This window comes from Cydia fagiglandana, chromosome 18, assembly GCF_963556715.1.
Source record: "Cydia fagiglandana chromosome 18, ilCydFagi1.1, whole genome shotgun sequence".
NCBI lineage: Eukaryota > Metazoa > Arthropoda > Insecta > Lepidoptera > Tortricidae > Cydia > Cydia fagiglandana.
In genome coordinates, this window is record NC_085949.1 from 17,362,237 (window position 1) to 17,379,639 (window position 17,403).

At 37.4% G+C, this 17,403-nt stretch overlaps 3 protein-coding genes across 6 annotated transcripts in view; 2 read left to right on the forward strand and 1 right to left on the reverse strand.

Annotated features, from left to right (window-relative positions):
- The window catches only part of LOC134673432 (kinesin-like protein Klp98A), a 49,697-nt gene extending 38,174 nt beyond the window's left edge, over window positions 1-11,523 (forward strand). Inside the window, exons 21-28 of the mRNA XM_063531417.1 lie at window positions 216-303; window positions 658-812; window positions 1,312-1,478; window positions 2,163-2,325; window positions 2,767-2,809; window positions 3,132-3,298; window positions 4,050-4,238; window positions 4,481-11,523. Coding sequence (XP_063387487.1) covers window positions 216-303; window positions 658-812; window positions 1,312-1,478; window positions 2,163-2,325; window positions 2,767-2,809; window positions 3,132-3,298; window positions 4,050-4,238; window positions 4,481-4,516 — 1,008 coding nt within the window. The 3' untranslated portion in view covers window positions 4,517-11,523. The remainder of the gene's footprint in view (window positions 1-215; window positions 304-657; window positions 813-1,311; window positions 1,479-2,162; window positions 2,326-2,766; window positions 2,810-3,131; window positions 3,299-4,049; window positions 4,239-4,480) is intronic.
- A 119-nt stretch (window positions 11,524-11,642) lies between these two features.
- LOC134673430 (EEF1A lysine methyltransferase 1) lies at window positions 11,643-16,371 on the reverse strand. 4 transcript variants are annotated; one of them, XM_063531414.1, is made up of 5 exons: window positions 16,222-16,371; window positions 14,152-14,306; window positions 13,389-13,539; window positions 12,906-13,090; window positions 11,643-12,453 (listed from the first exon to the last, which is right to left on the reverse strand). In XM_063531414.1, exons 2-5 carry the CDS (start codon window positions 14,299-14,301, stop codon window positions 12,298-12,300), a joined length of 642 nt encoding a protein of 213 aa, XP_063387484.1. In that variant the 5' UTR covers window positions 14,302-14,306; window positions 16,222-16,371; the 3' UTR covers window positions 11,643-12,297. The 4 variants fall into 4 exon arrangements, with proteins under 4 accessions (XP_063387484.1, XP_063387483.1, XP_063387485.1 ...); XM_063531413.1 differs by having other exon boundaries at window positions 14,152-14,318; window positions 16,222-16,370; XM_063531415.1 differs by lacking the exon at window positions 16,222-16,371 and adding an exon at window positions 15,941-16,097 and having other exon boundaries at window positions 14,152-14,318.
- Window positions 16,169-17,062, forward strand: LOC134673431 (N-alpha-acetyltransferase 80). Its single transcript, XM_063531416.1, has 2 exons — window positions 16,169-16,274; window positions 16,439-17,062. Exon 2 carries the CDS (start codon window positions 16,454-16,456, stop codon window positions 17,057-17,059), a length of 606 nt encoding a protein of 201 aa, XP_063387486.1. The 5' UTR covers window positions 16,169-16,274; window positions 16,439-16,453; the 3' UTR covers window positions 17,060-17,062.
- Window positions 17,063-17,403: the final 341 nt, after the last annotated feature.

Genomic DNA, 17,403 nt, shown 5'->3' on the forward strand with positions numbered 1-17,403 from the left:
AGTCCATTTGCAATCTGACTCTTTTGGAAAATTCTGAACTTAAATATCATCGTCTAAAGGCCAGTTGCACCAACCACATTTGACAGACTGATTAACGTCAGCCGGCGCGCCCCGGCGCTTCACTATGAAACTTTCCATACATAAAAATTTAGCGAACTCTTTGACGATACGAACAGTTTGGTGCAATCGTTCCTAATTCTCTTGTAATATTGCAGCCAAGGATAGTGGAAGGGCAGTCCTCCAGCTCAGTAGAACGATCGCCGGAGGAGAGGCATCAGAGAGCGAAGATCAGGAGGAAGATTGGTGAGTTTACTTCTTAATGTTCTTTCGTCTTCATCTTTTTTAGGGTTCCGTAGTCAACTAGGAACCCTTATAGTTTCGCCATGTCTGTCCGTCTGCCCTAGGCATTGCTCCGTGATCGTTACTGCTAGAAAGCTGAAATTTGGCATGAATATATAAATCAACCAATCCGAAAATATCGTAAAATAAAATCTAAAAAAAATGCACTCTGGTGACGTTAGTTGTTATAGATCGTGTTATTCATGAAGACGCGTGCCTTGACTCGCATTGTCATGTAATTAAAGGTTAGATTTGACAAATCAGCGCGACATCGTGAATGATACGAACTATATATTTATCGTATTTTTGTCTATTTAGCGACCGATGGCAAGTCCGGCCGGCGGCAGGTGACCGAGGCAGAAGCGTTGCGCGCGATGCAGAGGCTGTGCTCGCGTATAGCGTCGCAGAAGATGCTGGTCATCTCCTCCCTCGAGAACGACTGCTCCAAGGAGGAGCTCAACCGACAGATAGCGGTTAGTTTCTTATTTATTTATTATACCTTATATTAGGTTTCTTAACCGCTTTAGTCCATAGCGGCAACATACTTGCCATCCTACTTAAAACAAAAACGCATCTCTACTATAAGAATTACGTTAAATTGAATGACTGAAAAGGAATGTCAAATGGTTAAAAGATTAAGAAACTACATTGAAAATAATTATACAGTGACGATTCCTGGAGTTGCAACCGTCTGTAGGCTGCCTTAACCGCCTACCATCATCAGTTAGTGCAATGATAATGAGTTTCATACCACCGTGATATGAAAAAACAAGTCATTTAAAAAAAAACTTTCTCGCTTTTGTGTTAGACTTTTAAGAGTATTTATAAGTCGATGTGCCTCTCTTCATTAGTCATGGAAAATGGGAATAGAAAGACAGAGTGTGTTGTACTATTGTGTACTATTTTTGTACAATTAAATCTCTAAATATTTATTTCTATTTTTATCTCTACTTTTTAATTTTTTTATGTCAGGTGCTACAAGATCTGCAAAAGAAGTACGTCCGTCTAGAGATGGCCTTACAGTACTCATTCTTTGACAACGGCAAAAGCAACGGACGCTCCACGGTCACTCCCATACAAGAGATGCCTTCGCTCACGCTCAGCGAGAGCGATGTGCTCGCCGACCCGCCCAACGACAGGTAATGTGCTTTATTATTTTGTTTTTTTTTTTTTTTTGGAGATCCAACAGCTATGACAATACCATAGAAATTATAGTGGATACAGAAAGCCAATTATAGGAACTCACAGGTAGTAACATAATACTAAACTTTTATTACAATGATATACGGTTTAGAATTGTTTACAGGATTAACCAATTAGTGAACTATAGATGTTCTTAGTTCATTAAGTGAATTGTATATATAAATGACAATGTATGACCATTACTGTATAAATGATATGATATGATATGATGTCGAATTTCATTATTTGGCTACAAGATGGCAGAGCATACAACGTCCACGATCCCTATGTTCTAGTTGATATCAATACACCTTATAAAACAAAGTCCTCCGCCGCGTCTGTCTGTTTGTTCACGATAAACTGAAAAACTACTGAACGGATTTTCATGCGGTTTTCATCTATCAATAGAGTGATTCTTGAAGCAGGTTTATGTGTATAATTTGTTAACCCGTGCGATGCCTGGATGGGTCGCTGGTAATGTTATATAACAAGCTGTAGAAGTCAAATTTTATGTTCATTTTAATGAATGGATCCGTGTAATCTAGGCCAACAGCCTATTTCTTGTAACTCGCTTTTAAGGTTATTTTCCACCTGACATTATGTTTAAATAGCAAACTACAAATTATTATTTCCACATACAGGTTAAAAGACACAGAAATCGAAGCATCCGACAACGTGTCGACATCCAACGACGAGACGGCAGAGTCCTGGGACGGCATCGACGACCCTTTACGGCGCGCGGCGCGGACGCATATAGAGCCCGAGCCTAATGGCAACGAGCTTATAGTAGACGTGCCGACACCGGTGAGTTGCACTATACACCTTACTGCATTGACATAAGGTTCAAGACTGTACATCCAACGAGACGGCAGAATCCTACAGCACTAACGACCCTTTACGGCGCGCGGCGCGGACGCATATAGAGCCCGAGCCTAATGGCAACTAGCTTATAGTAGACGTGCCGACACCGGTGAGTTGCACTATACACCTTACTGCATTGACATAAAGTTCAAAACTACATCCAACGGGACGGCAGAATCCTACAGCACTAACGACCCTTTACGGCGCGCGGCGCGGACGCATATAGAGCCCGAGCCTAATGGCAACGAGCTCATAGTAGACGTGCCGACACCGGTGAGTTACACTATACACCTTACTGCATTGACATAAGGTCCACTAGTTAATACTGAATCTACTTTCCAATTAGGAACATTTTTGTTAACATATTTTTTGAATTTGTTCCAGGACCCTCCGGCCACAGTCGGTCTTATGCACCCCATCGATTTTAGTAAGTTGTTTTGTTTTTTCATTTATTTTTGTAATTACCTAAGTTGTAGGAAAAACAGCAGGAACTGTGTTGGTTTTGTCGTATGAATTAATAATAGTAGTTTATGTGACTGCTACATAAATGAAAGGCATTCAAATTAAAACTCGAGTTTGGGTTTATGAAATGAACGCAGCGAGTGTCACAATAGTATCACACGAGTGTTTTAATGCCTAATTGTGTACAGTTACATACATTGCTAAGGGGCTCTTTGTCGTCAATAGGTGTTATCGTTTCTAGTTGTTACTTCCGAAAATGTACAGTTTGTAATGTTTTTTTTTAACAGACTCGGTGGTAAGCATCCCTGGCTGGGTAACGCGCGGCGCAGGCGCGTCCACGCACCACGAGTACGAGGTGCGCATCCGGCTCGGGTCGCACCGCTGGGCGCTGCTGCGCCGCTACCGCCGCTTCCGGGACCTCTACCTCGCCATGCGGCGGACATACGGACACAAGGTACATTTATGTGCTTGCAAATCTTCCCTACGGGCCAATTGCACCAACTACATTTAGCGGAATGATCAACGTCACTCAGCAGGTAAGCTCTGGTTTCTTCGGAAAGCGGTGCTGTCATATAGCGGCTGCCATGTAGCGGACGCAAAGACGGCCGTCTTTACGGTGACCACATGTGGAAAGTTTCACGGCGTCATAACATCGTCAGCCACCAAGGTTAAACGAAAATGGACGACTTTGATTCAGCTTTAATAATTTACTTGGAGGTTGAAATGTCATCAGAAGAGAAAAATAATCGTAGTGCGGAAGATTATTTATTCATATCTCGTGGTACAGAAGGTGCATTTGAGATTTTAGTAGAAATGGCTTCACCACTATCAAATAAAACGTTCACGAAACTATCAACACTGGCGGCATCGCTTTTTGACGATATGGTGTCAATCAGCGCTCTCTACGAAAGATTAGATTAGATTAATTTATTTCTTATTGGAAATAACATGGTATTTAACAATGCAATGTCACAATGTTTCCAAATAACATGAATTCACAAAAAGATCGTCAGATTGTAAACAATAATACATTAAAATAACCCTTAGACCGCGCCATTTAGTTTACATAGGCAACGTTCTATTGACGTCATTTACCGCTGTATTACGGCCGCTATATCGTTTTAAGTGGGTTAATGAATCGGACACTATATTTCTGTCGCTCGCTCGTGTATACTCATCACAACATCTTTCAACATTGTTTCCAGGTGGCGTCGATCCCGTTCCCGTCGCGGCAGCTGTGGCAGTCGGAGGCGGTGGCGCGGGCGCGGCGCGGCGCGCTGGAGGCGTTCCTGCGGCGGCTGCTGGCGGTGTGCGCCGAGGACCGCCGCTGCCCGCTGCACTGCGCGCCGCTCACGCCGCACGCGCTCGTCTCCTTCTCGCCCTTCTTCCGACGGGTAAACTATCACATTTATCTTATCTTACCGTTTTCGGAGGGCCTTGCGGATACGCTTCGACTTATATAGGATCTTTTGTGTAATTACCCCCCTAAAAAAAATCAGTCAACTACTCGAGAGCTTTTCCCATAATATTCACTCAAATATTTAGTTACATTTTATAGCGTACGAGTAGCAATAGCTTAATGATTTAGTCAGATTTTGTGCAAGTGGCGCTAAGTGTAGGTGTGTGTGTGTGTCAGGGCGTGTTCGAGTCGGGCAAGTGCGGCACGGGCTGACGGCGCGCGGAGCTCGCCGCGGCGCGCGCGCTGCTGGCGTGCGCGCTGCGCCTCGCCGCCGCGCTCGCGCTGCTGCTCGCGCACGCGCTGGCGCTGCTGCTGCTGCTGCTCTACATGCTCTACCGCCGCCTCCGGTAGCGGGGGCACCGGGGGATTATACACAGATAAATTACTGCGCGAGGTCCACGGTTCTTGCTTGTGTAACGTGCGCGTGTTGCGGTAGGTCGCTACATATGCGAACGTACTCTACAGACGAATTTAGTCATGAAGTAACCGTTCAATTTTGCAGTTGGGTGTACAATAAACTGCAGAGATAAGTGATCCCCTCAGTATTAAAACTTGTTTTCAGGGGGGGGGGGTCACTTATTTCTACAACTTACTGTACAGTGGCGTTCAAAAGTGCATGAATAGTTGTCGACCGTAATGCCTTAATATTACGAATGAAACATCTCCATGCGCTTTTGGACGTACATCGTGCACTGAACTGGCGCCGACTACATGCTCAAGGAGCATTCCATGAAATTGTCTACCGTTGTCCCGTACAAACGCGAAGTTTCTGAAGATTTAAAGGTATACGAGATTCCTTTTCTATGACAAATGGTCAAAAATATGCACAGAAAAATAATCGCCTGCTTTAAATGCCGAAAAAAAAAGTCGCAACACCGGAAATGCAATGCGTTTGTACGGGACAGCTCGTGGAATGCTCCTCAAGCATGTTATTTATGGTAGCCCGCGATGCAACCACACTCATGTACTTAAATAAATCGCACAGATGCCTCAACATGCGCAAGTTACATAAACCATTAATTTAAAGAAAGATCAGATCGCGTTATCTCCCATGGATGATCACTCAAAAGCAATGAAAACGGATCATTTTTATCAATTTCCATACATCATGATCCGTTTCCAATGTTCTTGAGAGTAGATACATTAATCCCCTTTGTCAAATGAAAATAATAAGCAGCAAGCGCGACGCAGTGTGGTGGCGCGGACCACGGGTGCCTTCCTATTTATACTTTGTTGTCCAAGTATCCAAGTCTGGACCAATATGTGATCTATGCTGCTGTTGTTAAGGTTTGACAATTGGTCAGATTTGGAATTGTGTTTCTTTATGTTTTATGTTAAAACGATCGGACATGGTATTGTATGTTTTGTAATATAAAAACAAACAATAAATAAGCGCAAAAGAATCACTTACTCAAACTTAGTCAAGTTCAATAGTAATTATCTAAGTTTCTCTGTAACTACTAGAAAAATACGAGTATAATGGTCGCTGTTGTCAAAATACTGACCTTATTGTGTGAGCAGCAAAGCATACTTTACCGTGTACTTCGTATCATTCCGGGATTGTCCTTAAACTGATTCCAAACATTACTTATATTTTCCATTTTATTCTTAGACTTGTAAGACGTATAATGTTGTGTCTGTCTGTATTTTTTGTGCAATTTACTTTAAGGAGTATGCAAGTCTTCCTTTGTGTTTGTTGTTATATGTAAGCGAAACACGACCCTATTACAGATCTGTTAGATTTGGTTTTTCATTGTTTTCTAAGACATGTATTGTTAAAAATCTTCACGGCACCAATTGTAATTATTACCTAACATTGTCAAAGTTACTGAACATATTTCTCTTTATCTTTTCATTTGAGGACATTCTCTATTGCAAATTCGATCTTATGACTCAGACATTAGAGTTTGTATAAAGCACCCAAAGTTGGAAAGGTATATTTTTGCACGTGGCGAGTTCCGTAAATTTTCGATCTCTGGTCGCAGAGAACAATTATCGTTAAGTAAATAATAATTTAATAAATGTAGTTAGTATTGAATTGTTTGAACCGATTGAGAGGGTTTAGTACAGATGACATTAAGCTCATACCAAATCTAGGTAACTTCAAGGTAGCCCATTTAATAAAAAAACCCCATTTAAATCTTCTCCTTTATAATATTTTTAACATCGATTTCAAAGTCATAGTATATGATCCGGCGTACATTATGATCTTGATGAGGTACATATGTAGTGAGACAATCGTATTTTCACGAAAACGCACGAACGTGTTATACTATTTCAGTCAGTCTCATTACAAAAAGCAGGTAGGCTGAGGTTGACTGAAGTGGCATGACAAACACAAACTTTTCCAAGAAAATATGATGGGAAAGGATTGTTCACTACATCTCTAACTAGGTTGTCAAACGATCGCGCGTTAACCATGAACTATCCAACTATTACCACAAAAATATACTAATACATATACTGCATTGGCTTTATATATGCTTAATAGTTTTGAAACCTTAATGCATTTGTACTAAGCTCACTTACTGTCTCTATAGTTCGTTTTTTTTAGCATTAGAAAAAAGGCAAACAATCTTGACGTGTCTTTTTTATTGAAAAACAATTATGAAAAATAAGTCACGGCAAATATGTAACAATTATGAATCGTATACGATTATTTACATTTTTTTGCTGTCATAAGTAATATTTACTAATTTTTAAAAAGCGGTGGTCAAGTAACAGACTCTTAGTCTTTTTCTAATGCTAAAAAAACGAACTATAATCGGTTTATTAGTGTCTAGTATAGTATTGTTAATGTGATAATAATTTCTATTAGTTTTTGACCATGAATTAATTTAGTTCCGTGTCAATTTTACATTAAGACAAGCTTTTGCCCGCGGCTTCGCCCGGAAGAGCTTTTAACGTTCTAATGAGAACTGATATCAAATTAAATCTGTTAATTATTATAAGATTTCTAACATCAGACTTACTTTCTTGCGACACTCAATAAAATACTGAAAAGCATCCTATATTAATCACAGAACGGCCGATTACCAAACTGGGTCTACTTCCTAATTCAAAATCAAGGAATACTTCCTTGGCGGCGAAGGATGAGATTTAAAATTGCCACATATGTCATTATTATATTCACATATAATTCGACCATGACCTAGGTATCACGCGTTGCGAGAAAATGTGTCGTGGTATTCTATTCTATTTATGCATATTTATTATATGTTGTAAATTTAACTTAAACTGTAATAAAATAATATAAAACAGGGTGCCCTTTTACTATTGACATTATATTTATTTTGATTCCCAATCATTATTATTACCGTCACCTAATTGTATTAATTTTATTAGTTATAAAAATATAATATAGGTATAATGTCTGTAGTAAAGTAAAACTTCGTGTAAATGAGATAATAAGGCCTTCTGTAAATATAACGGACTATTGTGGCCTATGGGTGAAAGCAATTCCATTCGGGTAACGTCAACAGGACTTGAAAATTGTCAACAAACTCTTTGGATAAGAATATTAATTAAAAATAATATGCAACTAAAAATACCAATTGGGTACAATAGTCCTTTATAGATAAATTATCAATATATATCATATTTTTGTATTGCCTAGCATTCCTATGGCTTAATAGACTCATGACCCCAAAAGACATAGTTATTATACATCTATAGCTATGGTTGTGATATAAATGTATTTTTTTATAATTTATTAGCACAAATGCTAATCATTAATGGATTCGATTGATTTGTATATTTAGTTAAATTATACGGTACCTGGTTTTTCGTCAATTTATATAACTTTTTGTGCTCTGTTACTTTTATTGTGAATTATTTTCGCAACTTTTAATTGTTTGTTACTTAGCCCCTGGATACACTAAAACTAAAATTTTATGAATAGTAGAAGAGGTATGAATGAAGTTTACGAAAAATTCGTGCCTCAAATTTGACTGCTAAAGTAGATGTCGCTATGGACTCGAAAATTATGAGGTAATTCTGGGTGTCAAAATTTGACATTTGTCGATTCAGTTACCGACGCCGGATAGTGCCATCTACTCGTAGTTCGGGTGTCAAAATTAGGAGCACGGTTTTTTGTTAAACTTTACAACTCTTCTTTAAAAATGTAGCATAAACTATATTTTTACAAAAAAATCACTTATTGGTATTAATTTAGTTGAAAATGTGTAGATGTGCCTTAAAAGTTGCGAAAACCCGGCGGCTCGCGAAGGCATCGCTTCTGTGCGCTTTTCTACGTAAAGCCATTACGCATGCGTGCCCAAGCATCGTGAGCTTGCCACCTTGTCTCTTTTCTGGTAAATGTGTATGTCCGATCCGGAAAATGGACCATAGTGCATAGTGCTACGTACGAAGAGTTATTGATTGTATATACTCGTAAGCATTGTAAAAGCTAAGAAAAAAATATTTCTCGACTTTGATCCATGTGCTTTGTGGTTACTGAATTATCGAACGTCATCCTTGATGGGCAGTGTAGCCGTAGCCCTACAGCGCCTCTAATATCTATATCAGCTGTAAAATTCGTTCGAAAACAGTTTTTTTCTTAGCATTTACAAATCTAGACTCAATGCTTTGTTGTATATATACATAACTACTTAGATCCATGTTCCTGGGATACGGCACATAACTATTAGGCAGATTTCAATTGTTTTAGAAATCCCCTTTATCCTGTAATCCGTAATACAAGCGTACATCTCTCTATCAAATGTAGTTGAATAGATACTGCTTATGATGATGATGATCCATACCACAAGATATAATAAAATTATCTTGCTTGTAAAAGGGGTGTCAACAATATATTTAAGAGATAACATACTGCGTAAAGGGGGTTTTAAAATAAGATAGACCATAGTCTAATAAAACATGGTCTTCTCTTCCCAGAGTGACACAAGCCTACGTCACAATAACATGGCCGCTATATATAGCGCTATCGCATATTATCATATAGCGCTGTAGCATGATGACGTAGGCTTGTGTCAGTCAGGTGACCTAGAAAAGACGGGAAGAGATTACCAGGCGGAGTATATTATTATACCATGAAGATAGACAATATGTGATGAATGTAAGTAAAAAGTCAAGCAACTAATATTCATACTATTTTCATACCATTGTTCAGAAAGTATCACGTAGTGACTTGCGATTCGCCTCAAATAAATGTACCTATATCTGTTTAAACTATCGTAATTTATAAAAATACAAAAAAAATGGGTTTAGCGCCTACCCCGAGTAGAAAGACGGACTTTGTAGATAGACCAATAAATATTAGTTAGGTTTATGAATTGTATATAAAAAAATATATAATGTTCTTGAGGACGCGTTATATATTGTCAACGTAGATGTTATGTACAGTCTGCAGCAATAGTTGCTAAGCGGGCGAGGTGTTCAAAATGATCTTGACGCGTCTTTATTGTTAAGGGAATAAGAGCGTGTCAAGATAATTTTGAACACCTCTCCCGCTTAGCAACTTCTGCTGCTGACTGTATGTCATACTGAACAAATTTTACTTTGGGATTAACACCGAAGTAGCAAATATATTTGTTCTTTTTTCAATTTCAGGAATAGTTTAGTAGTAAAAGTTCAATATGACATGACATGAGTCGTGCAGTTTCATTGCCGGCTCTGTTCTGTGAAAGCTACTTACCAGACAAGGTGAGGTACAGAAATAATTCGTACCTACATATTTATGTCGAATATTATGATATTTATGATACAAGAAAGAGAGGTAATTAGGCACTGTCTTATTCTACATGTTAGCAAAATTCGCTTGATTTAACTTAATTACTGTTACCACACGGTATAAGTGAGTTCAATGTTCAAATGTATCTACCTATGTATTTATTTATGACATCCATCTGGATAGGCAGGCCTATGTATATTACGTCAGAAGCACAGAATAAATAATAGTACTAGGTACAGAAGACTCACTCTCTAACAAAACGCGTCTGTTACGATCAACACAGATATGGCCGCTAGGTGGCGACAGCGCCACGCGCGGCTTATGGCTTTCCCGAAAATTGGGGTGGAACGGACGTACTTTTAGCTACCTGTAGCAAAGCGACGAAATCGCGGAGTGAGCCACGCCTATGAAAAATGTATGTGTAATCTCAACTGAATATTTCAAACACTGTGTTTAATATAAATAATATTTCATTCCAATAAACATATTAAATGTCATTAGGACCTGTTTACATTTACACATTGACCTGTTATGACATTGCGATAATTAATTCACATATTGAATAAAATTATATTTATTTTCTGTTTTAAGTGTGTATTCCGTGTGGTACTATCCTACATGTGAACATTTACAAATGTGTTAATTTATTTAGTACAAATTTCGCACTGTTAGAATATAATTAATTGTATTTTTTTCACTTATTTTGGTGTTTGTAAGACATTAAGTTGGAGACACCTGATTCGCCTGCATTTATTAGCCGTGCGGGTATTACGGCTGTATACATACTTATATACTTATAAGCTTACGACATATATACGACCAATATTATAAGGGTTTATCATACTTGTCTTGTTTTGTATATCTTTGTTCTATAATAAATAAGCATCAAACAAATTATTTACTCATTAATGTTAATCAATTCTAATAAGGTGTCTCGTATCAATAGTATTAAATTTTAATGATTTATTTACTGTGTAGGTATTATAACACCAAATTTATAACTAAATGTAATTGCAGACCTAATCAATTTTAATAATTAAAAGTGGAATAATTTATTTTAATATATAGGCAAATTTACTGTCCATTAAAATGATATTTTAATAATTCACTGAAGTAGATGACTCACAATAATTAATTCATAGTTTATAGATTTGGGTTCACTTTTACACTCGGCTTTTACATATACATTTTTTTTTCATTCTCCAGTATATTGCGAATATTATGATTAGAACAAAAATCTATCTTTTTAAATTACCTCTCTGATTAATAACTCATGACAATACCATTCAACACAATATCACAAATCAAAATATTTAGAATGAATTAGAATTATATATTTTTTCTTTGACAAGTTATACTTAGTTTTCTTAGTAAAAGTGAAGTCAAATATATAAGAAAACAAATAGTATAATCGTCGGCTAGTTGTAAGGTGAGGCAGTTTGTCGGTCGAGAGTTTATTAAGAGTTAACCAGCATAATGTAACAAGGTGCGATTGTTAAGAGATCAATAAATGCAATGTGTTTTAATATCTATTCGTTTTATTTGACACTTACTATTAAGTATAAATATGTTTAAAGACATACCATATAAAATAAAATAAACATTACACTTAACACTATAAAATTGCTACACATGTCCAACAGAAAAGCCATAAATGCAATATCAGTTTATTTAAATCGAGTCTAACTCTAATGGAATAAAACAAAACAATTCAAATGAAAATTGGCTTGAGACTTACGATACGCTATGCATTTAATGCATATTCATAAATTAGGTAGGTATAAGGTACAATTAGCGGCAGAAGTAGCTAAGCGGGGAAAATGTTCAAAATTACTTATATGAAAACAACTATGCTGGTTTTTTTTTTTAACCTTTTCGACGTCGTGTCAAACACAAAAGCTGTCACTCGGACGCCACGTCACCGAAGTGTCAAAACTGAAATTGAACTTTATGCATATGCACATAGGTCTATGTTACTCTGTAGTTTGTGACCGATTAATCGGTCTTTGGCGTTGAACCTGCGGTGCAGATATATCGGTCATTGGCGTCCAAAAGGTTAACTAAACTGTCTGGCGATTGACCCTAGTCACACCTGATGGAAAGTGATGACAGAGCCTAAGATGGACCTTATCGGTTCTGTAATAGCTTAGTGTGCTGCTGCCTTCGGTTGCTGACTGTTCATACTATGTATTAGCGTCAATAACAACATATGAATACGTTTTGAAGGGGAGAGAAAAAAATTCTTAAAAAGGTTTTGCAATTTGGCCCTTCTGACCCTTTCAATGAATGTCCAACCAGAGCATCATCTTAAAGCGCCATCTAGATCAAAATTAGCGTAACACGCGAACTCGTTGGCTAAGTTGTTCCTATGGCGCGGCTGGAACTCGCACATCCGCAAATCCAAGAGTTTCTCCACATTTTCCTTCATCACAGCCCCTGTGCACACTACGATCTTATCCTGAAACATGAGGTTTTATTCTAGCTGAATTTTTAACTTTGTGAAATAATCATAATTTTTCCAGTTAACATGACGAGGAGAAAAATAATAAAATGCTTAAAATTTTGTAAAAAAAGAACTTGCAATATTTTTTCAAGTCTGATTTATGCGTGACATTTTTTAAAGAGTTGCATAGGCCAAAGTTCAATCTCCGCAACCGAAACGTATTTACTTTGTCACAGTGATACACTTAGTTTTTTTTAAATAATTTCTTTAGGAAAGATGGGCCTAATATTGCCATAGAACGAGACGCGTGGAAGAAAGAGAGGGAGGCCTTTGCCCAGCAGTGGGACACAACAGGCTAACAAATAAATAATAATAATTTCTTTAGGTATATTAATTGGGTGATGTATAGAAGCGCAAAAGTATCAATTACTAAGTGTCGAAAATTCGAAAAAGACAAATAATCTTACCTTGGCCAACAGTTTGATAGTCTGCGAGGTCTTCTGGATGCACTCTTCAGACAAGAATGGGGGGTCAGCTACAACCAGGTCGTACCGCTCCAGGTCCGGAGGCAGCTTGTCGGGGAAGTTGTAGTCATAGAAGATGAAGTCGGGGGCGTGCACCTCGAACCGCCGGTCGTACTCGAGAAGGGACACTGGAAAGGTGTTTGTTACGTAATTTAGGCCTATTTATTAAATGTAAGTAATAAAAGTTTATGCCTTTTTAAAAGCCACAATTATTTTATATAACACTCCACATATTTTCTTATCAGAAATGCAGAAGTTTTAATTAAAAACGTAATTGAGCGTGGCCCTGTTTTGCAGTCAAAGTAAATTGCTTTTTCATTCTTCAATTGGTGAAAAACAAATTAACATAAAGTAGTATTTATAATATATTGATATAAACAATTTCTTTATTAAAATTTACTCATTTTTTAAAAAGATGTTACCAACCTGTAGCGCGTTCTCTAAGCTGCCGCTTCACCGGCACAAAGAGAGTGGGGCAGGACAGTAGTGCCACCCTGCCTCCGTCTAGTATTGCCTTGTCCACCACCTTCACTAGCGCCTGCACTGTGGCCTCGTCATACCAGAACTGACTTAGTTGCTGGAAATAACAAATAGCAGTAGTTAATAATGCTCTTTCAGCAGAATATTAAAAAGTAGATTAGGAAGACTCCTACGCATACCCTGCATGGCTATGAGAACCGATAAGTCAATCCTAGAGGACCTGAAAATCACCACACGGCTCTCTACAATATGTCAAGAATGCGTACTCAGCTTTTTTGGTCATAAATCATGCGGTCTAAAAAGCATGACCTAGAAAGGCAGATTATCTTGGGCCAAACAGAGTGCAAGCAAGCGTGAGGAAAACCACTCACAAGATGGTCTGATGTTGTGAAGACGGTGGTTGGCGGCAACATCCAGTGCGTGACCCATATGGCCTACGATAGCACACTTTGGAGATGGTGCATACATGGTCGCATCCTCAGCAATGAGGGACCAAGATTAGGCTATTATCTCAAGTATTCATAAAGTGGGTCCCAGATAGGATTTTTAGAAATAGACAGCACATCTTAATATTATGTCTATTGAATAAATACTGAACCAGTGTCACTGATCACACACAATCATTGGTTCAGTAGATCAACAATGAAAGGGTGACAGTAAGATATGCATTCATGATACATGAAGTGTATGAATTAAATATGTGTTTTACCCAATTCTCATCAAAAAGTATGTTTTCCTTCAGCTTGTCCTCAGCCTGTAACTTGTCAAGTATTTCCTGTCTCTTCTGCTGCTCTGCATAAAACTCCTGAAGGGCTGCAAATGTCTCCGCAGACAGTGCTGGCACATCATCATCATCCATCTTTTCTTTTCAGCGCACTGAGATTTCAAAAATAGTCAAAGTTGGGAACAAACTTGTAAGACAAAATTTTCTTTCCGGTTATCGTGAAAATCTGTGGGGAGTACCACAGGGGAGCAATTTGGGTCCGCTGCTTTTTATAATTTATATCAATGATCTCCCTCAAGCAACCACCCCAGAGTGTATCCTATTTGCTGATGATACGACTGTGATGGTAAAAGGCGATGAAATTTCTTCATATGAAGGAAAAATAAATAATGCTTTAGCTGAAATATGCCAATGGACTAGTAACAATAATCTCAATATTAACTTAAGTAAAACTCATTTCATTCAATTTCAATCATATAATGCTGAAACAATACAATTAAATGTTAATTTTGATAATATAGGAATAGACAATTGTGATGACATTAAATTTTTAGGTTTACATATAGACAAAAATTTAAACTGGAAAAATCATGTGGATTTTGTGTGTAAGAAGTTGGACAGTTTTGTATTTGCCATAAAAAAACAGGATGACCGTTTCAGCTGAAGCTGCTATCACGGCATATCATGGTTATGTATCGTCATTGTTGAACTATGGCCTTTTGCTCTGGGGGAATTCAGTAGACATAATTAGGGCCCTTATTAAACAAAAAAAGTGCATTCGTGCTATAGCTAATATTTCTATCATGGAAAGCTGCAGGCCTGTCTTTAAAAAACTAAATATTTTACCACTACCATGTATGTACATAAAAAAAGCATGCCTATTTGTTAAAAAACATCCTGAACTCTTTAGGCGCAGGTCTGATGTTTTTGCGGGTAACCAAAGAGCTCAATACTTGGACCTTCTGTACCAACCTCCTTGTCGTACTGCGATCTATCGTAAAAATGCGTATAATATGTGCATTGTTTTATATAACAACCTTCCTGAAGACATGAGGCAAATGGAATATAATAAATTTGCAACAGTGATCACTAAGTGGCTCAGTGAAAATTGTTTTTATAGCATCCGGGAATTTATGGATTTTAAATTGTATAACTCATAACTGACATTACTACTTTTATATAAAATTATTTTTAACTACATTTATTTAATTTTAATTTTAAATTTAAATTTATTTGAATCGTAATTTTATCGTATTGTATTTATTTTAAATTCAGTGTGTGTATCTAAGAAAACGTTATCTTGTTGATAACATTTTCTTATTAGTTTATATAATTTTTGCATGTCGTTCATCGACTGAATACTTTATCACCTACTGTACCTTAACATCCTGTACTACATGTTGTTTTAAGTATTCTAGCAAATAAAATAATTCTGATTCTGATTCTGATTCTAAAACAGTCATTCCATGTTTTAGGAATAAGCAGGAACTCTTATTTAAACAAATGTTTTGGTCATGTTTACTGATGCAAATTGTTAAATAAAACTATATTCAACAGTTTATTTTTTAATCAAAAGGTAAGCCATTTGTGTTACCAGTAGGTACAAAATTCCACCCTGTATATTTTTAAATAGTGTTCCAAATAAGATTAAAATACCAATACCTACTCTATACAAATTTATTTCTTAACTAACACAATAGTGTCTGGCAATAAGAGCAATATTATTTATAATGGTTTTAAAACATGTAAGTAATAAAATGTTACAGCAGCGTACGGTCAACAAACACGGATCCATCGAGAGTTGTATCAAAAGTGGAACGGAACCTAGCGATTTTCATCTTTCTTCTGAAAACTTTGTAAACACCAGTTTGTTTACTTCCGAATGCATTTCTTCCGTGTTACCTAACCGACCCCGATGCGCAAACATTACGCCAACAAAAGTTAAGCAGACAAGAACGGTAGCATGAGTGTGACAGTTAAAAATAGGTTAGTTCTGTCTTCAACGCGCACAGGCTAAGTCGCGCGCCATATTTTATTTTTTATAAATACACTTACTTCAGTACTAGAGTTAAAATGTGATAAAAAGTTGCCGATTTATTTCCCTTTAGGTGGGTATCCAAAAAACTCAAATGTTTACGCTTGTATTTAGACGAAAAATATGCAAATCCACATAGATTTCGCTTTCATTTAGACGCTTTTGTCAATTTTGACAGTGACAGTCAAAATAAATGATACCATACCTGTTTTCTAATTTCTACTATTTTATTACCAGGTATAAAATTTAATCATGGAACCGGATTCACTGGAAGTGCTGCTTATCCATCATCACCCAGAATTTTTGAAAGCAACCTGCGACTTGATCAACGATGAATGGCCAAGAAGCGAAACTGTCAGAATGATGTCGCTGCAAGCCTCCTGCGATTGCCTGCCTACCAACTTTATCTTAGTTAAAGATAGGAGACAAGTATTAGGCCACTGCAAACTGACTCCCATACCAAGTATTCCAGAAAGTTGTTTCATAGAAACAGTAGTCATAAGTAAAGCTATGCGTGGAAAGAAGTTAGGTACATATTTAATGCGATACGTCGAAAATTACTGTAGAAATGTGCTGAAGTTAAAAATGGCGCATCTATCAACGAAGGGCCAAGAGAAATTCTACGCCACGTTAGATTATGAGATTTGCGCACCAGTATCTATTTATGGTGTGTTTTCGCCAGTCAATGTTAAACTTAATCCTAGTAGCCATAAGATTGAAAATTCAGTGCCAGAGCAACGTGCGCTGCCCGGCGCCGCGCCGCCACCACCCCCACCGATGCCAACTTACGAAAGTGCTTGGAACAACAACAATAGTAAAGTAAAAACTAGCAAAACATACATGTTTAAGTATTTGTAGTATTATATTGTTGTTACTTATATCAAAATAAGCTTAAAATAGGGTTACTAGCGCCATCTAGTTAAGAATATGTGCAACGTGTTTCTATGTCTGATCTTTGAATAAATCCCGTTACTTGTCAACCGTCATCCGTGCGTTTCATTACTTTCTTTAGAGGTTATGGGCCCAGCACGCTTCCACTGCGCAAACTAAGTAGATGATTGTGAGATTTAGAAAAGCACTTGGTTTGTACGATTTTGATATTTGCTGTAAAAATAAAACTCAACAAAATATAACAATTCATTTATTTCACATCACATATTGTAAGGGCGGTATTCCACCTGTTCAATGTCATTGCGCCTCAT

Bases quoted from the DNA above. Each gene is read 5' to 3' on its own strand.
- LOC134673431 (XM_063531416.1), top strand. From the start codon at position 16,454: ATGGAACCGGATTCACTGGAAGTGCTGCTTATCCATCATCACCCAGAA.
- LOC134673430 (XM_063531414.1), bottom strand. From the start codon at position 14,301: ATGGATGATGATGATGTGCCAGCACTGTCTGCGGAGACATTTGCAGCC. The intron at 13,540-14,151 runs GTAAAACACATA...TGTTATTTCCAG, and splicing joins TACTTTTTGATGAGAATTGG to CAACTAAGTCAGTTCTGGTA. The intron at 13,091-13,388 runs GTTGGTAACATC...ACACCTTTCCAG, and splicing joins GCTTAGAGAACGCGCTACAG to TGTCCCTTCTCGAGTACGAC.